We start from the raw sequence: 20,226 nt of genomic DNA, 5'->3' as shown, positions 1-20,226 counted from the left end.
CTGCAAAACTGTCGGTTAGAAACCAATTTTCCCCTTCTATGCTTGTCTACATGCAGCTGTGCATACTTGGATTAAAAATAGGATCTCAGGGTTTTCCGTCAATGGTGGCGTTGTTTGTCTTTGCTCCCTCTTTCATTCTTTCTGGATAGGTCACTGCTGCGATATTCGCTCACATCCAAAAACCTGTTGTTATCTAAGTCTCAGGTTTAAAATCTGTGTTTCTGCTTCTGACCAGAAATTATCTTTTTTTTTTTTTTCTCTCAAGTTTTTTCGTTTACTTCTTTTATCTAGCCTGAAAAAGTTTTGGCTAGCTGGTTTGTGTACAACCCACAGAGCTGACCATATGACACCCATATTCTGAATGAGCATGTCCAAAGAATGCTCCTAAAACCTGACCATCAGCGTATCCCACATGGCTTAATGACTCAAATCAAATTAAGAATACTGTCACTGTCACACAGAACGGTAGAGGAATAATAGTGAGCATGTGAACATGGTGTGTAATGAAAGTGAAAGAGTGAAGAAAGAGCGGCATCTATGAAATGAAGGATGGAAGATCTAAGATCACAATGAACTTCAATTTTCACACATTTTTAGTGTGTCCTTTTATAAGAATTCATACTTTTTTATTCCGCTCTATAGCAGTCCTTTCAGTAGAAAAATAGAGCAGTGTATTTTCGTCTCTTCAGCTCTGCTTCCAGCTGTTCTCACTCCTTCTCGCTGTCTGTGTGTTTTCTCAGATGATGCAGTGTCGGCCTCAGACAGGCTCAGTATCAGCAGCCGTCCTAGCGTTAGCCCCTTGAACAGCCCCTGCACCTCCAGGCTCAATGACAGCACCCTGGGGGGCTCGTTTGTCCGCTGGGAGGAGAACGCCATCCCCTGGTGAGTACCACCTGCACAGCCTCCACTTCACTGGCACTGAAAATCCTGATAGAAAGAAAAATGTGTGGATTTTTAAAATAGCCCCCCTCACACCAACAGTCTACTTTGGTATTTCATTTAGAGCTGCAGCTATAGATTATTTTTGCAATTGAATAGTGTATTGAATATTATCCCCAATTCGTTTTGATTAAATCATTATTTGAATAGGTGAAAATAATTGCATCAATGTGATAAAGAGATGTCTTAAAATAACAACTTTTCCTTTATTCCATAACCAGCTGAAGTAAAACAATATAAAGGACAGTATATAGTTACTAACAACTTCAGATGGAACTAACATACAACTTAAAAAAAATAAAAAACAAAGATTTTTAATGTTTGTGTGAAAGTTTAAAGGAGTAAGGGATGGCTCCAATGTAGAAAAGTGAACATATACACATTATCCACCTTTTTGTCCTTGTCTCTTCTGAGCTCCATGTTGTTTGTGTTGATCCTGGCATCACGTGCATTACAAAAACCGTCCGTGTGAAACACAACAGTGGAATTAATGTTTAGAAGCAGTGAAATGAAAATTCCAATAGAATAATGTAACTTGTAATCAAGTTGAAATGATAAATCAGTTCATCATTTCAGCTTTAATTCTATCTGTTGATGGTGAACTGCACCTCTGTTTTATGCAGAAAGCCTGGAGGGACAGCTGTTTACAGGAGACCCTTGGGTCCATCAGGGCGAAGGTGCATGACTGGGCATCACGACCCAACCTCAGAAAGTCATCTACTGAATGTCTGCTCCTCTTCCCCAGGGGAGGAGGCAGTTTACAATTATCTTTAATTTAAAATTGAAAATTAATCCCCTGCCAGGCAGGGTGAGCAGGAAGGGCAGGGCGGGGGTATTAGTACGCACCACTTGTTTGTTCCTGTGTCATGCTGTAGCTACACTTTTCAGGTTTTTATATAACACCTCCTTTCATTTCTTTGTGTGCTGTCTTTTCCCTGTGCCCCCCCCCCCCCAGCTCCTTAGTGTTGGATGAGGTGGAGAAGCAGAGTACCTGTGAGCTCGAGGTCGATGCTGTGGCTGTAGACGTCCTTAATCGCCTTGAGATTGAGAGTAAGTTTGCTCAGTTTTTCAGATTTAGAATGTGTTTAAGCTTGTCTGATGAGTCATTCTGTGCATGACCACTGCAGCCCACTTTTTTTCCTCTGTTTCTCTCCACACATTGCATACATTAACACGGCTGCCTGCTCTTCCCAGAGCTGATTTTACAGCTCCTGTCACAGAGCTGTAGAGAAAAAAAGAGACTTTCCTTCAAAGGCTGTGCACACATAACCTGGTTTGAGAGTCCTCTGTGAGGGACGCATAACCAGCATCTCTATTTTTTTTTTTGCTACTTTTCAGGGTTTTAGGTTAATATTTTATTCTCTTGGTCAGTAATCTGGTTTTCCATCAATTGTTTCTTTTCCCTCTTTACCCATTCTAATCACCTCCAGAAATAATACGGTCCCATCAGGCAGGGGAGTTTCCGGATTTACCAACCCAGTATACTCTTTTATTTTCACTGGCAAATGCGCAGTCCTTAATGTTGAACACAATTTTCTACATTTGAATATTTTTGTGATGGATGAAGAAGAATCTATGTGAAATAAAAACTATATGCAAGGATTCCACAAAATCTAAAATCCACTAATCTGAATTTTAGGTTTTAGAATGTCATAAACATGATTTGACTAAGACTGCACAAATAATCATATCATAGTCACAATATCCAAAAGTACAATTCTATAAAAACAAAAGGTTACATTTAAATTTAAGAGGGTTTAGAGTTATTTCACAGCAGGAATAGAAAATGAAAAACAATTCACTTTTGAGGGGTATTTTGTAAAACATGCAAAATGAAAGTCACCATATTTTTGGTATTTTCTTTTAAGTTTTTATATTTTTATGCTACCTTGAGTTGTTTGTCTTAAACAAATCCCTGAATATAAATCAGTCCCATTGCCATTGACAGTTTTCTCTATTGTCTCTTTTTGGTCAATTTAGATTGTTAATGTAGACTGAAAATTAAAAATGTTCTGGTTAAAAATGTTCATGTCTTACTGTGACTTGTTGTAGTCTCCTAAGTGGACCATAAGGTTAAAATCCAAACCAAACTGAAGAACATGAAGAACCTAAACAAACAAACAAATAACCTAAACTGGTCACTAGTCAAAAAAAGCCAATATATATATATATTTTTTTTTTATTTTTTTTTTTTTTACAAACTACTGGCTTCAAAATGGCAGTTCACAAACTAATGGGTAACATCACTGTTCCTCTGTGCACCAAGTACACTAAATACAATTTATGCCTCCAGGTGACTAATAAAAATTAAGTCTTGATTTCATCAGGTGTAGTCTTAGGTCTTTGTCTTTTGTAAAGTAACCAAGCTGTGAGCTGTTCCAAGAAAATTATCTTTGTTATATGTTGTACAGAAACTCACTAACAAACACCTGCCGTCACCCAGTACTGTTCTGGATCAAGAGTATTAAGTATGTCCAACGTCAGGCTCTTATGATTCAGTGGTCTTAAAAGGTCTGAGATGTGACTTGCTGGATCCTGCAGAAACTTGCTTTAGAAGTGGAGGAGGAGTAAGACTTTGATGACTGTAACAAAACTGATCTAGCATATTGTGCCATACAAGTTACATCTATCTTTTCAGCCACCCCTCCCCAAATCCAAAGCCAAAAATATTTAATTTTGCAAAAACAGGTGTCAAATGAATCCAGGAAGTCTTTGTTGTTGAATGCAGTTTTGTTCTTGCAGTTTCAGTTTTTGTTTTTGTGAGGGTAGAAAACAGCCATTTGAAAGAAAAAATGTTTACATAAAATCCAGTAATCTGAATTTTAGGCCATAAATATGTTTTTGACACATCTTAAAAAACACCCAGTATTGTTCTGGATTTAAGAGCATCCAGCAGGGTCCAACCCCTGCACCACGGGACATAAAATAGTTCTTAAGATCTATTGAGTGGTCTTAAAAAGTCTCAAGTGTAATTGGAAACATGCAGAAACCCTGCTCCTGGACTGGACGTGGAGGAATAAGAATACAAAGATTTTACCACCCCTCTCTGAATGCAAGGCCAAAAAATATTCCATTTTGCAAAAATCCTGAAGTGTCAAATCCAACCAAGGTCTCAACCAAGTGCCCTTCAAGTCAAAACCAAGAGCCACTAAAAGCCGCAAAGTAAAGTCAAATATTTTTCCAGTAGTTGTTTATTTGAAGCCCCAGGAGTGCACAGATCCCTGTTGCAGCCGCTCAGTAAACATGTGTTTGTCAGGATGATGCCGGATGGTTTGTTTGTGCATTAAAGGCAGGACTGTGAGGAATCGAAGCTGTAAGCATCCCCACTCAGTCCTTATGATTCAGATCAGGCTGGGCAAAGGAGAGAGAACCACACCAAGCATCTGTCTGAGGACTGAAGACAGAAAAGGAGGGGCCATTCCAGGACACACACAGCATCTGACTCATACTTTTCCATCTGCTCTGGAACTGAGTCTTACAACCCTGCTGTTGGAAATAGAAATGGGTTCAGTTTAGTAGTTTTTTTTAATCTAGGTTCAGTCTGACTGACACCAGCAGCAGAAGGGTCTTTAGTGAAACATTAAACACTGCTAGATAAAGGTTTTGATGCTATTGTTAATTAAGTGACTGTGCTGCATTTCATCTCTGTGTTCAGATCAGATTGGCAGGAACCCTGGGCTTCAGGCCATCTGGGAGGATGAGAAGCAGAGGAGGAGAGAGAGGAACCAGGCCTCCTACGTGGAAACCCCCGAGTCACAAGGTCAGGACACACACAACTCACACTCTGCCTCTCAGAAACGATACTTTTCCCTACATTAACGCTAGAATAGCAGCACATGTTGAGTGGATTTTAGAAGAAATGGCCTCATCAATAGTACCAAAATCCTACTCAATACCTTGTTTATTCAAAAAGTCATATGAAGGTGGTCCTCCCCTTCTGCAGTTGGGTTCCCATTACCTTGTAAAACAGCCTCCAAGCTAGTAATCTCCTCACTGAAAATGGCAGTTTTTTTCAAACAATATCTTTATTGTATTTTGGTATGCATATTTGAGCTGTAGCAATCGACTATTTTTGTAATTGATTAATCTATTCATTATTTTCTTTGATTTAGGTGGAGAAAATAGTAAAAATTTGATAAAGACATGTTTGACAATAGCGATCAGCTTGCCCTTTGGCTGAAACAACCACAAAAAGCCTAAAAGTAAAAGAATATATAAAAAAGATCTACATAGAAATAACAACAACACTAACAACAGTATTAAAATATCTAAAGATATAAATGTCAACAAACAAGTCTGATGACATGTACAAACAATATGTCACTGCAGTCTTCAACACATTTGGATCCAACTTATAACAACTGAACATGGAACTAACATCCAACTGAAAAAAATCAAACAAATATTTGTAATGATTGTTCGTCAAAGTTTAAAGTGTTGGTTCCAATGCAGAAAAGTGAACATATACACATTTTCTGCCTTTTTGTCCTTGTCTCCTCTGAGCTATGCCCCATGTTGTTTGTGTTGATCCTGGTGTCATGTGCGTCACAGTAAGTGTCCATGTGAAACACAACAGTGGAACCAATGTTTAGGGGCAGCGAAATTAAGGAGACAAAGCTTTGTTTCGGGAAAATTGTAATCAAATAATTTTTAAAAATCAATTTGAGTTGATTAATCATGAAATTGTTTCATCTCTAGATTACTGTGACCAAAAAGACTAATCTAAACCATTGTGACAGCTATCTTCATAAAACATAAAAATATGGGGGTGGATGTGTGTCCACAAGTTGAATAAACTCCAAACTGGAAAAAGCAGCAGCCTAAAACTAGCAGTAATTTAGCATTGTTGCAAATGAGAGGTGGGTCTTAACATCAAACTGGGTTTATTTTGGTATCTGGCACTTTGCCAGGTTTTTAGACCCAATAATAAAAGAGAAATGTAGACATATTTCCCCCAGGATGGACCTAATGATGACTTCAGATAAATGCAAAAAAAAATTACACTTTTGCTCTGAACCATCCCAAAATTAATTAATTTTTGGCCATCGCATCCACTCGTGTTATGTGTGCAACCTGCCCATTTAAACACAAATAAATTGCAAGTGATTTTGCAACAGCGGTTATTTTTTTGAAACAAGTCTTGCATATTTGCTTCAATTCCCAAAATGCACCTGTGAAAGAATAAAAAATATTTTTGAAAAAGTAGGTGCATGTAATTTTTGTGTCTTGCCCTTGGTTACGTCGGGGTAATCATTGCTGCAGAATAATCGGTGCACTGCTGGAATACTGACTAGTCCTAATTTCAGGGGAAAATTCCGATATCATTGAGTTGTCTGTGGATTTGCCTTGTGTAATAGTGTGGGTATTGGGGGAAAAAAAAACCTGAAAGAAAAAGATGGAGGAGTTCATTATAGAAACCCAGTGTCTGTGTTACATGCGGACTTTTGTATGCGCACTTCAAATAAAAATGTGTTTTGTCTGAAAAATAGCTTCTCTTTTATCTCAGTAAATATTTATTTGTAAAATAGACCCAAAGTGCTTCCAAACTTGCTTCATAACATTAGTCGACATCTTGTTTGAATTTTCAGCCCCTCTGTCCTGTTTTTAGGACCAGTTTCATAGAAGCACCCAGGTATGAAGTATTCCCACACACAGAGTGCTGCCATGGAAACAAGGTTACAAATAATGTAATTGTGTTTCTTATGGGCAGGTCTAGTTCCCAGGTTTAAAGGTTTAATGGTTTAAAGATGTGAAATGACAATGTCCAGGTCTAACACAGATTACAGTGTTGTTATACTGTGTTGTTCAGTTCTGGAACGCAGAATTACACCCACTTCCATTTTATTGTCGTGATTATGTGATAAAACGTCTGACCGCTAAGAAAAATTACTGACCAGAAGGTTGTAACTTTAGCTGAGAATTTGAGGTCTGGAAACAGTGGAGATTCAGAGACAATTTCCAGGAATGATGAAAACTTCTTTGAATTCTTTTGTCTGATGTTTTCCAGATCGCGGTTTTGTCACATCAACGGAGAGCGAGAAAATCTTCATGAAGAGATTCAAGGAGATTCTGAAGGAGAACGAGTTTGACATGTAAGTCTTAACTCAACAATCCTTCTCTGATCTTTACTGTAATGACAGCTCCAGCAGGTGATTGTAAGGGAAAGTCACAGTTCGACATTTGTCCCATGTCAGTTTGAGGAAACCCAGAGCGGCTGGCAGTAGGCTTTGAAAATATGCACAAGATGCAAGTTTCCTTCAGTTTCAAAGTTGTGGGCTATTTGGATGAAAGCAGTTGCATGTCCTCAGTTTGCCTTTGCCTTTTAGCTTCATTTTAGAGTCACTGTCCGCCCCCTTTTTTCCTCCAGAGGCAGAGGGGGAGGGATCAGCCGCAGAGGTTGGAAGACTTGGAAAAAAGGGATGGAGAAAGTGAAGTCAGATGTAGGAAGAGGGTGGGATGTAACAAGGGCGGAAAAAAGGGGGAAGAGAGAGCCTACGAGTGTACACACCCCTGTTTCCCCACTCCCACAGTGTAGAGGAGATCCAGATGGCGCCTGTTCCCTGACCTCAGCTCTCCAACAGTAACAGGAGAGAGCGGAAAGCAGCAGAAAGCCTCCGAGCTGTGTGAGCTTTGGCTGTACAGCCCTGCCGATGCCGCTGCTTCAGTCACTCACTCTGATAATACTGTCTGTCACGTCCGTTCTCTGAGCCTCCACTCATTGGCCATGTGCTGCTGCAGCCTCAGACTCTCACTCTGCACTTTTTCATTTCCTTTTGCTTTGATCCCATTTTTCAATTTTCAGGATATTTCAAACCATTTTTTAAAGGCTTGTAGGTTATGAGGTTATTTTTTTATGAGTGTTTATGTTGTGAGTTTTGGCTTATTCAGGGCATTGAAGCCAACGTAGCAGTTTTCAGACTACCCAAGTAACTTTTTTTCCCAAAAAGCACCTAGCAACAAATTTAGCTAATTTTAGAACTTGTTTAGGAACTTTTAGCAACTTTATGAAAGTGACTCAAACACTAAAACACAATTTTTTCCTGTAAATGACATCAAATGGTTTCCTGTGTCCCAGTCATATAAACCCACATTCTGTCTGTAGCTGGAAGTCAGTGTTTCACACTTAGACGCTTTGTTGGTATATTTAGTGATTTTTCAGACCCCTCTAGAGACTATTTATCAAAAGATTTATCAACTTTTTCTGATGTTATTGGAGACTGATGTTAAAACACGTATTGTTGTTTGTCTGAAAGAAATCACTGACTTTAAATCAGTCCCAATGACATTGACAGTTTCCTCTATTGTCTCTTCTTGGTCCTTTTCGGTTGTTAATGGAGACGGAAAATTAAAAATGTTCTGGTTAAAAATGTTCATTTTTTTTACCGTGACTTGTTGTAGTCTCCTAAGTGGACCAAAAGGTTAAAAACCAAACTAAACTGAAGAAAATGAAGCTAAAAACTAAACAAACAAACAAACAAACAAACAAAAACAAATAACCAAAGTAATTCCTCCAGTGTCTCTTTTGGGTCACTTTAGCTGGTCCCCAAGCCCAGATAAAGAAGGATGGTTGGAATTGGAACATTAAAAAATACAAGAATTGACAGAGTACAGTTCATTTGTAGTTCTAAACATATCTAGGGTGTTTTTATGCTCACTTTTTGTCTCTAACACAATGTTAATCCTCTTGCCTACACTGTTCATTACAATTACATACACATTTACAATTATGCGAATTGGGTGAGGATGTCATTTAGCAACTTCTGGTCAATAGCTACTTTCATTACAGAGGAGTTGGAAGCACTGATTCAGGGTGACAGTGCAGTCGATTTCAGTTGGTGGTGAAACAGCTCAGTGTATCAAGAGTCAAAGTCCTGGATTTTAGATTCACCTTCACTACACTTACATGCAGTACAATGAATACTCTACATACGTACTTCTGCAGTGCACAAATTTGAAGAGAGTGGTGATGCTGAAATCAAACGCAGTACTATGTAATTAGAAATGACAGACTCTGTGTTGTTCTTCATTTTTATGGCATATGGGAACTGACTGACAAACCCCAGTGATATCCAGATGATCTCTTTTCAGTGGATTTGTGTCCTTGCAGTCAGAACACTGGTATTGAGATGATGGAACTGAGGTCTGAAAGGCTTTACCAATCAACCAATCACTGAACCCCTTTATTTGCCCAGGAACTCCTGCTTTACTTTTATCAGCGTATAAAAGTATAATTGTATGGTCCTGGCCTTTGTTCTTAACCCATAAAGACCCAAAGAGCCACTGGTGACCAAAACCATCTACTGATCTAAAATGTTTAATCCCTGTTAATCCTATTAATCCATGTAAATAACTGGTGTAAAATACAGTTAATCATCTTTTCATGGTCATCAGATGTGACCCATTTGGATGTTCAGAGGCTCCATAGTTACCGTGGAAACATTGTCATCTTCTACAACTCTGATTCACCAGTAAAGCCCATGGAGTTGGATCAATGACAGTGGATGGACACACTGGGTTTATGTACAGTTAATGATATATTGCTGTCACTTTTTCTGCAGTTTTCTCTGTTTTTGATGTAATATCCCTCAACTTGAATCTGAGCTTTTATGAACCTCTAGATGATCAGTAAATTAAATATAGGGAAATACATGATTTTCACTGAAAAACCACAAAATACAGAGGATTATGTCATAATACATTGTGATAAACCACTTAAGAAACGTTAAATATAGAGAAAAAATTGTTTTGGAACTGTCACAGAACTAACGTTGGGTCTTTATGGGTTAATTTAATAATCAGTTAAATCAGTTGTGATGCCAAATACAGTGTTTAATTCTAGTGGTTCCTGTTTGTTGGCTATAGATCAGAGAAAGCCAAAGGACAGGCTTTCAGTGCTGATGGTTGATTGATTGTCCTTTGCTTTGCTGTCATGGTCTTCACAGTCCATTTTCACTTGGAAATATATCTTTTTTTTTTTTTACTTTTTCTGACAAACTCTTACTCATTTTTACACTCATGCCCATAAAATTGTGTCCAGACACGTTCCCCTTTTTATTCTTATTTCTACATGAGTAATAACCTTTGACCAGGGGCAATAATTACTTACTAAGTCTGTTACACTTAATCAGGTATAAATCACACTGTCACAATCATTTCATGAGAAGTGGTAAAATGTTTTATTCAAACTTTATGGGTGAACTTTATGCATTTAAATACAGAAACTTCATCAAGTTATGGGGATGAAAAGTTTGTGTTGCCTTTATTCCTTAATGACCCAGAACTACTTTTGTGTCAGCTTCCAAATGTTTTTTTTTTCCCCTAAATCACATTTTTCGTTAATGTTTTATCACCAGTTGTTATAATATTATCCTCTGCATTTTGTATTTTTCAGTGGAATTCAGGTATTTTCTTATGTTTATTTCACAGATCATGTAGATGTTCATGAAAACTCAGTGTAAAGTCAAAGGTTATAGTATCAAAACAGATAAAACTGAAGAGAAGTGAGTTTTCAAGAAAGATATCAATAACTGACCATAAAAACAAGTGTCTCCATCCACTGTCATTTGTTAAACTACATGGGTTTTACTGATTTTGTAGAAAATGATGGTGTTTCCACATTCACTGCAGAGCCTCTGAACGTCCAAATGGGTCATATCTGATGACCATGAAAAAGATGACAAACTGTATTTTACACCAGCTATTTGCATGTATTGATAGATTAGTGGATCCACAGGTATTAAACAGTTTAAATCAGTAGATGGTTTTGGTCGCTGGCTGTTGTGTGGGTCTGTATGAGGTAAGTAAGACTAGTGTGTGTTATTTCCTTTTGTTTTTTCTGTCCTCTTTCTGTGTCCCTTCTCAACTCCATCACTTGAACTCAGTAGCAGCAAAGCAGAGCAAGTGACGGGAGCCCAAAGGGGGGGTATGTGGGGGTTTGGGGAGGGGGGGTTGTGGCGGCTTTGTAAAGAAATGTGTTAATCGCCGCAGTAATCTCCTGACGCCTGCCAGGCTCCCTCCCTCATCGCCTCTAAAGTCATTAGCTACCAGACTAATTAAGAGACAGCCAGACAGTGGCAGGCATACGCCACTCTCTAGAGCCCCTTCCTCGTATGGCCCAGCAGAACGGTGGCTCCGAATGCCAATGAGACTGCAGTAAAATCTCACTTACTGTTACCATAACCTAAGGCAAAGCAGTCGCAGCAACACGTGACATGATAAAAATGCCTAAAACGTGGATTTCATCATGCATTTGCAGCCTTATTGTCATCATTCATCACCGCTGAGGGTTTTCATCATCTATCAGCCTCAACACCAGGTTGGGATTTATCATTTGGAACAAACAGCTTTTGGCTCGTTCATCATTTGAGGTGGACGGTCATGTGGACAGGACTTGGAGTCACTGCAGTGTTGTGTTTGTCTGATGTGTTTGTGGTTTGTTCTGCGTCAGGCTCTACTAGTGTGCTTACCTTCCTCCTCTGTACTGCGTCTGGACTCATACTCCAGAAATCAACATCTAGATATACAAAACTAGAAAAGCACTTGGAAAGCGCAGACCTCCACCAAGGCAGATCTGTTGTGTGCCCCCCCCCCCCGATCACCACCAAAATGTAATCATTTGTTCCTTGTGCTAGTATCAACATTTCCTGAAAATGTCATCCAAATCCATCCATAACTTTTTCAGTTATCTTGCTAACAGACAGGCGAACAAAAAAAAAATCCGCCCCCCCGTCCCATCCCCCTCCGATTACCACCAAAATTTAATCATTTGTTCCTTGTGCCAGTATCAACATTTCTTGAAAATTTCATGAAAATCCATCCATAACTTTCTGAGTTATCTTGCTAACAAACAAACAAACAAACAAACCCTGGCAAAAACATAACCTCCTTGGCAGAGGTAATAAACATGCGATTTGAGAAGATACAGACTAGCAATGAGTGATGAGACCAGTTGGTGTTGTTAGATTCCACCTTTGGAGATGTGGAAAAATGTCTAAGCTACAGAAAAAGTGTGAAATCTCTTAAAATATGCACTATACCACTGATCCCAAGCACTGCATAAAGTCAAATAGATGCAAAACTAGCATGTCAGAAAGTGTTTCGTTGGTTTTATTTTAACCTGGTTGAAAAGTCAAAGTTAAATGTCAGTAGACTTTAGGAGGTGCAGATCAAACCTGTCAACCCCTTCTACTTCTTAAGCTACAGCCAGGCTCCAAAAAACAGATTATTTGCTCCTTCTGAAAATAGTAACAGTTAGCTGAAATGGCATCGCAACCAGAAAGATTAATAAAGGTAATAACCTGAAAGTAATAAAAAGCTTTAATGCAAGCAATGAAAGACTTTTTAGCTACATATAAGATTGCAAGTCTTGGTTAGATCAAAGTGCGTTTGCAATGTGCAGCCCCAACTATAATTTAGCTTGATGTGTAATGACTGTTTTTAAAATTCCCAGTGAGAAAGAATCATTATGTAAGACTGGCACATGCTTATGTGACCATTGTGTTGGAATCTGTGATGGCGGAAATTTGCATCAAACCGTTTCCATTACAGAATCAGCCTAGATATCGTATATATTCCCCAGTGCTGGTCTGGGCATATTTGATACACACCTACTTTGGGAACTGAAAATAATTTTGTGGGATCAGTAGAACCATCTTCATCTCCTGAGACGGGAAAATCTGTTTTTTAACTTTTTCATTTTCATTTGCATCTTACCCAAATTTGTAGACACTTTTAAGAATGCATTAAAGAATTTATGAGAGGACAAAAGAAGTTGTGCATAAACTAAGTTCTCTATATAGAAACCAGTGTGTGCTTGTTATCATAAATGGAGGAAACCGAGACAGTCATTAGCTTAGAAGTGGAATTAATGCCAACAAATATCTAACTACCAGCACAGGAGCATGTGTAAATCTTATATGTTGAAGCTTTTGTATTGTATATGACCGTGTGTAAGACAGCAGGTCCTTGTGAGATGGATCTACACCTGCGGCATGTGGACCTTTGTTTCCACAACAACTGTATTTCACTGTATTTTTCAGTGTGTTTCATCGGAATTTGTCTCTAAATTTTATTCTGCTGCGACCAGTCAAGACAGCAGTGAGCAGTTTTACTTTCAGATAAGGTCAGACACAGGTCATATCAACCACTCTGTTTAAAGCTGCGGGAAACTTTCGTCACCAATTTTTCATCAAATCTGTCAAACCCCAGTCATATCCTCAGTATCATGAATCCTTAAGTCTTTCTGTGATTACTCACCTGAATCTCTTCCCTCACGGTGAACAATTTCGAAGTGTACTCCACCATAAACAAACCATGTGTTTACAAACAGAGCCGGCAGGTAACTCAGGCATCTTTGGAATTTTGTCGTGATGTGCACTGTGGGAAGTGGAGGTTTGCGCAGCGGCAGTGCAACCATATGATATCATATGCCAGGCGGCTGCGCGAATCTCCGTTTCCCACAACGCACGTCGCAACACAATTCCAAAGATGCCTGAGTGACCTCCTGGCTCTGTTTGTAAACACATAGTTTGTTTATGGTGGATGGCACTAAGAAACTGTTCACCGTTAGGGAAGAGATTCAGGTGAGTAATCACAGAAAGACTTACAGATTCGTGATACTGAGGATATGACTGGGGTTTTACAGATCTGAAGACAAATTGGTGACAAAAGTCTCCCACAGCTTTAAAGAATACTCTCTATTTAGACTTGTTCTCATCGCAGTATATGGACAAACCCTTTTTACAGGCCAGACTGGGATCAGTTCTGAAGTACCACCTTAACTCTTTTGTGAGCTTTTTTTTTTTAATATAACCTTTCCTGCAAAATGAGTTCCACTTCTGTGCAGCAGTGAGCCATCTGGTCTACATTTCAATATTTCAGAGTCACTAAGTGGCGAGTTGCTAGGCGATGCAGTAGGGCAGCATGGGTAAGGGAGCGTGATAGGCAGCTTGTAGCTGAGAGCGATCTGGAGGGATACAAAGCCTAGTTGGCTGCCTGCCCATTTTCCATTCATATTCTGTCTCACAACACACACACTTGCAGCACTTCACTACACATTTACTCTCATATGCACACACACACACACACACACACACACACACACACGCATACACACTCATTAGACAGAGATACTCCCCACAGCCACCCACAGCCTTTATAGTGTACACATGCACAGTAAAAAGACCACTTCCCCTGATTGAGACCCCCAGGACAGACATGCTAATCAGACCTGACAGTGTAAGGGCCACATACTAGAGGGTCTTCTGCTGACTCTGCAGCTCATATCTGGAACCATCTGAAATGAAACACTCAAAGCTGGACATGGACTGAAACATTTTACATGAATTTTGCTTGTAGGTGTCAATCTGCTCAAAATAATTGAACCACTAGAATGATCCATAATTTTATGTTGTGTCTTTCTGTGCAGGACACAAGGCTCGTCTGTTGGTGAAGGTGAGGATCATGAGGACTTTCCTGGTGAACTGACTCTCCATGGTGACCTTTTAAGTCCTGAGGGGCTGCCTTATACCCCCGCTAACACCGTGGAGGTGCACAGAGACTCACAGCCAGGTAGGAACACATGCGCCGTGAAGCCTTATCTTCATTCCATTTGGGTGAAATGCTGTAGGATAAATTACCCAGAGTTGAATCCTATATAAACAGCTGAAGGCAAAGGACCTGGTTGTGCAAGAGCATCAAATGTGAATTTATCCAGTGATGGAAATAGTTCTTACAAATGCACCGTTTACCCCCCATTTGAGTAACTAAATAATGGAGGAAATGATATGAATCTATTGAAGTGTGTATCTGTCAGGCATTAGACACATTTCACATCATAGCAAAATATTTCCATGTTATAATGAGATATTTTTTTCATTCCAAGACGATACCTTCTTCTTACACCAACATATTCCATGTTATAATGAGAATTTTGAACATCTTCAAACAACTTGCAAATATTAACCCTTTCATGAATGACATGCAGTTTATTCAGTTTTTAATTAACGCTACATTATTTGCAGTAATTACCCCGACTCTTAATTCTTGCACCATGACATTTTCTAATATTTGTTAGGCTCAATTTACTGGAAATGCAGCCTAAATTTCCCACTGAGGGATAAATAAAGTTTTATTTTATCATGATATATTGTTTACTGAATCCAAGAGATGTGGTTACAAAGAAATTCTCCAATAAACGACAATTTAGGGAGTAGTTGACAGTTTAATTCTTATGGTTTTTGTTATTTTGTGTCAGTGACTAAAGTTTCCCAGAATATAATCACAGATTCATGACATTCACCACAGTGGACAGTTACATTTTGTACTGAGATAATATGTTTCCTTAAATCAGTCAGATTTTTTATTTATGAATGTGTTTATTCTTAAAAAATTTAATACCATTACATATTAAACTGTTGATGCATGGAATCCACTTCAGTGAATATCTGGGTATTATGTTAAAGAAATAAGATATTGAAGTAATCTGACTGGATGTGTTTTATGTCATAATTACCACTAGGATTAAAGGGTTTAAACATTTCACAAGATGTGATAGCCTGTAATTTATATTTTTATAGCATTAACAGCTTCCTGTTATAGATGATCAACATTAGAACAGTGTCATTGATTTAACTAACATTTTACATAATAGTGTGATAGTAATCTGTCGTTCCTTCTTACATTGGTACCACTGTTGGAGTTTAGCTAAGAAGAGATGAGGATAAATTGGCCAAAGATGTCTATATGTTCACTTTTCTTCAATGGAACCATCATATACTCCTTTACACTTTGAAGCTTAACACAAACATTACAAATATCAGTCTTCAATTTTTCAGTTGTATGTTAGTTCCAGTTTCAGTTGATCATAAATTGGATCCAAATGTGTTGAAGACTGCAGTGACATATATTTTTTAGATGTCACTGGACTTGCTTGTCGTTGTTTCTATCTATAGATATTTATCTAGATCCTTTTATGCTGTTGTTATTGTTATTATTTTTACATAGATATATTTTATGTTTCATTTTACTTTTATACTTTTTGTGGTGGTTGTTTCAGCTGGTTCTGGAGTAAAGGACAAGTTGTCATTTCCAGATGTCTTTTCTATTCAAATTATCTTTTAATTGAATCAAAGAAAATAATCAGTGGACTAATCCATTACAAATTAATTAATATTTAGTAAACTCAAAGCAGTTCATAGGGAACCAATAGGCTCAGTGTAACTTACCAATTGGTGAACGCTGCTGTTAACGGTTCGTCTTTGACCTCATCATATGACCCTGCTGCTGCGATGGTGTGATTGACAGACGAGGTAGCTGCTGAAACCCACGTTTGTTTTGCTTCTCTTTATCTTTCCTGCTGTGTCTCTGCTGCTGTGTGATTAGCATTAGCCTAATCTGTAGTCGATGGCTGTGTCGAGCCTCCTGTAGGAGCACAGACACCAGCGGAGGCAGCAGACACACACTCCCATTGACCCCACGCTGAACTCTGCTGAACTCCAGCGACTACTGCTGTGTGTTCGTGTATGTGTGTGTGCTGTATCTCTGCACTGCCGTACTTTTCCCCTCTCCTGTTCTTCATTTCAGATTCTGCAAGGAGTGGTGGTAAAATCCCAGAAGAGGCTGTAGTTGATGAGGAGGCGATCCTGAGTCTGTTGGAGAGCAGTCAGACCTTCCTCCCTCTGTCCCAGTCTTCCAACCACTCCCCCCTCTTAGGTTCGACAACCGCTGAGGAGGAGATTCTCCTCAGAGACACACACACACACACACACACACACACACACACACAACACCACACCACGCAGATCTTTGTCTTCTTGCTATGTCCTTAAAAACTACTGCCATCCCAAAACTGCTGTAGAATCTCAAACATAGTATTATTATTTTTTTTTTATCTATCTGACTTTAGATGTAGCGTAATGTATTAAAAGTGAGAAAAACTAATTGCTGCACTACTTGTAATGAGCCGTGTTGCAGATAAATAATGCTGCACAGTGGTAATTCACCCTGATCCTGTGGCCGCAAGCATCACAATCATCTGTACTATGCAGCAGCACAATCTGACATGTTTCTTTTGGACATAGTACTGCGACTTTTCACTAACAGGAAAAATCTGACTAATGAAGAAAAGGCTGCTATTATGTGTTTGAACATTTGATAGGACAATCAAAATTCAGTTCAGTCATTAGGTGGGTTTGCATGCAAATATCGTACATTTTAACAGAATTTTCAGAAAATCAAATTGTGTGAATCAGTCCACTACTGTTATAACAGTATTAAGAGGTTGTTCTTCATCGTCTCCATCGTGGCTTGCCAGGTAGACATTGTGTTTCATACAATAAAAACTACCTGAGCTGATGATTGAGATAAAATTGAGGTATTTTGTCAAATCTTGAGTGCATCTGGCATCTTTTGTAACATTGTTTTTTTCGCTTTTCATACATGGTGACATTCTGTGACTGTTTGCTCTGGTGTTAAATCTGTGAATGTGGTAGTTTCACATTCACACACATGCAAATATTCACTGAATCTGTTTCCAGTGCACTTACTTTTATTTACCTTTCAGCAATACCATACCTTTCCACATTTTTTTTCATTTCCACCATGTTTTTAATCTATAAATTGAAAATGTGAATAAAAACAGCAGAATGGAAACCCACATAATGTTAACCCTGTGAATGGGATTATGAAATATTCTTCGAAGCTCTCTTCTCAGACATTTCACCCATGGATGGGTTGGCGCTGCTCGTATGAATGTTTTCTTGGTCTTGCATGTTTTCTTGCACAGAGCAATTAGTAATTAAATCCTTTGTGGATCTTTAAACATGTCTCAAAAATTATGGCACTTTTTCTTTGAGAAACTTAATATTTCGTATTAGCCGCTGTGAGTGCCAGTGTCTGCTGATACTGATCCTAGTAGTGACAGTTGTTTTACCCCTAGTACAGTGTATATACAGTATATATGCTGAACAAAGAACTCTTAGTTTCAATGAAAAATAACCCATAAAGACCCAGTGCTACTCTTGTGACAGGTCCCAAATGAATTTTTTGTCTCTATTTAACCTTTCTCAAGTGACTTATCACCATTTATGATAGTGTTATCCTGTGTATTTTTAATTTTTCAGTGTAAAACTTGAATTTTCCTATATTTAATTCACTGATCATGTAGATGTTTATTAAAGCTCAGAGTAAATTCAAAGGTTATTATATCAAAAAGAGAAAACTAAAGGAAAAGTTACTTTTTTTCAGTGAAGATATCATTAACTGAACATAAACCCAGTGTGTCCATCCCCTGTCTTTGATCCAACTCCATGGGTTTTACTGGTGAATCGATGTTGTAGAAGATGACCGTGTTTCCATGTTCACTATGGAGCCTCTGAACGTCCAAATGGGTCGTATCTGATGACCATGAAAAGATGACAAACTGTATTTTACACCAATTATTTACATGTATTGATGGTATTAGTGGATTAACAGGTATTCAGCAGTTTAGATCAGAAGAGAGTTTTTGTTGCCAGTAGCTGTTTGGGTCTTTGAGGGTTAATATGACACAGAAAGTATGAAAATATTGATGAATACCATGAAAGTCCTCTTTAATTGTGTGGAGGCTCAACCTGTGCTTACAAAGGATTCATGTTTGAGATCTCATGTGAGTAACCCTTTCCAGTGACAGCACTGTTTTTCCTATTTACACATAAAGATTTCACCAGCTTGAGTCTTATATCCCTGGAGAACCCCCTCCCCTTAAAATGAAACCGATTAAAGTCATGAACTGGCAGTGTAGTTTAATATGTGTGTAAGTCAAAAGTCATGAGATTAAGGTGTGAAAGCAGAGCCAAACATTATCTGAAGGTTAACCTTTACAGCTTTTATGTCACTGATTTATATCAGGAAGTGGAGCTAATGAATGTAATGTCTCCTGACTGCTTAGTTTTTTGTTGTCCATGCAGACAGCAGCCAAGACCATGCCATCATTGATTTGCTGGCAGGCTTGGAAGACGATGGTTTCTGCAGGACCCCCCTTAGGCAGAATTCCCAGTCCCAGTCACTTCCTGGTGCCAAGAGCTACCACTGCAACAGCGATGAGGAGGAGGCAGAGCCAGAACTGGACAAGGAGGAGGCAGAGCTCAGCGCCGTGATGTCACAGCGGTGGGACACTGATCCTCCTGAGACCACCCCTCTGCCACGGTGCGTTTGTCTTTGTCATATTAGAGTTAAATAAAGGTCTAATCTGTGCTTCTATTTTAAGTAAAAACAAAAAAAAAGCCAGAGGATGCTGGGCAGTCAGCTGAAGGTCGTCACACTGAGCCTGTACATGGTTTCATCACTGTTGGTCTCATCTCTATGTACAGGTCCAGTGTGAAAGAGGCAGAGGACAGCATGAGTGACGAGCAGCAAGAGTCCTGTGATGAAGACATGGAGTGGAGCGGGACTAACTCTCTATTTGCCAACCTGTCCATCCCCCAACTTGACGGAGCAGCAGATGAGAGCAGTGGTGAGTTATTGGAGGCTGACATGTACTTGGTCTACTTTCATGCTTATAATACCCGCTCATTATGTCTACATCAGCATTGTCCATTAGTAACATTTATAAGAAAATGTCTTTTGTGTTGTATCGTTTTTAAAACAGGACCAGCCATGTTGCACAGCTACACCTATGGGAATCAGTTGTCACTTTATCTAAAATTACATGATTAATCACATTATACTGTACACTTTTTGAGAAAGGAAGTAAGTATTTAAGAACTACTGGACCAAAATTCTATTCAGACCAAAGATTTCCATCAAATTGAGTTGAAATTTGGAGGTAGTCATCTGCAGCATCCTAAAATCTTGACACCAACACACCAGGCACTTATTTTTGATTTTAAACTATTTCCAAAATTCATGAGACAAAAATAACATAGAACATAAAAGGTGAAAACAAACACTAAAAAAGCTGTACATTTCACAGATTTTTACCATTCAAAAGTATTATCATGATGAAATATTTGTTGCACATAAAAATATATAATATATAAAACGATGAACCCCAAACACAAAAGATATATGTACGTAACAATAATGTTGCAATATTTATTGTAATATGAAAATATACCATTATAATGATATTTATCTTTTTGTATCTAGACAATTTATAGCACCTTAAAATGTGAATAAAGATAGTGATAGTGAGTTACTTACTACATTTAAAGTCCTGGCATAAGCGGAACAGAGAAAATATAAAAAACTGTGACGATAATGTCTCCCATCTGTTCCTGGAGCAGTTTGGACGTTTAGAGGAGTTGGTGT

At 38.6% G+C, this 20,226-nt stretch overlaps 1 protein-coding gene across 1 annotated transcript in view; it reads left to right on the top strand.

The window, feature by feature from the left end:
• rev3l (REV3 like, DNA directed polymerase zeta catalytic subunit) overlaps positions 1-20,226 on the top strand; it is a 116,603-nt gene that overhangs the window by 55,617 nt on the left and 40,760 nt on the right. The window contains exons 5-12 of the mRNA XM_030128126.1: positions 741-882; positions 1,895-1,989; positions 4,595-4,699; positions 6,947-7,031; positions 14,366-14,508; positions 16,522-16,650; positions 18,885-19,122; positions 19,287-19,429. Of these exons, the coding sequence (XP_029983986.1) occupies positions 741-882; positions 1,895-1,989; positions 4,595-4,699; positions 6,947-7,031; positions 14,366-14,508; positions 16,522-16,650; positions 18,885-19,122; positions 19,287-19,429 (1,080 nt within the window). The remainder of the gene's footprint in view (positions 1-740; positions 883-1,894; positions 1,990-4,594; positions 4,700-6,946; positions 7,032-14,365; positions 14,509-16,521; positions 16,651-18,884; positions 19,123-19,286; positions 19,430-20,226) is intronic.

This window comes from Sphaeramia orbicularis, chromosome 24 (assembly GCF_902148855.1).
Source record: "Sphaeramia orbicularis chromosome 24, fSphaOr1.1, whole genome shotgun sequence".
In the NCBI taxonomy this organism is placed as follows: Eukaryota; Metazoa; Chordata; class Actinopteri; order Kurtiformes; family Apogonidae; genus Sphaeramia; species Sphaeramia orbicularis.
This window is presented reverse-complemented; position numbering and strand designations above follow the sequence as displayed.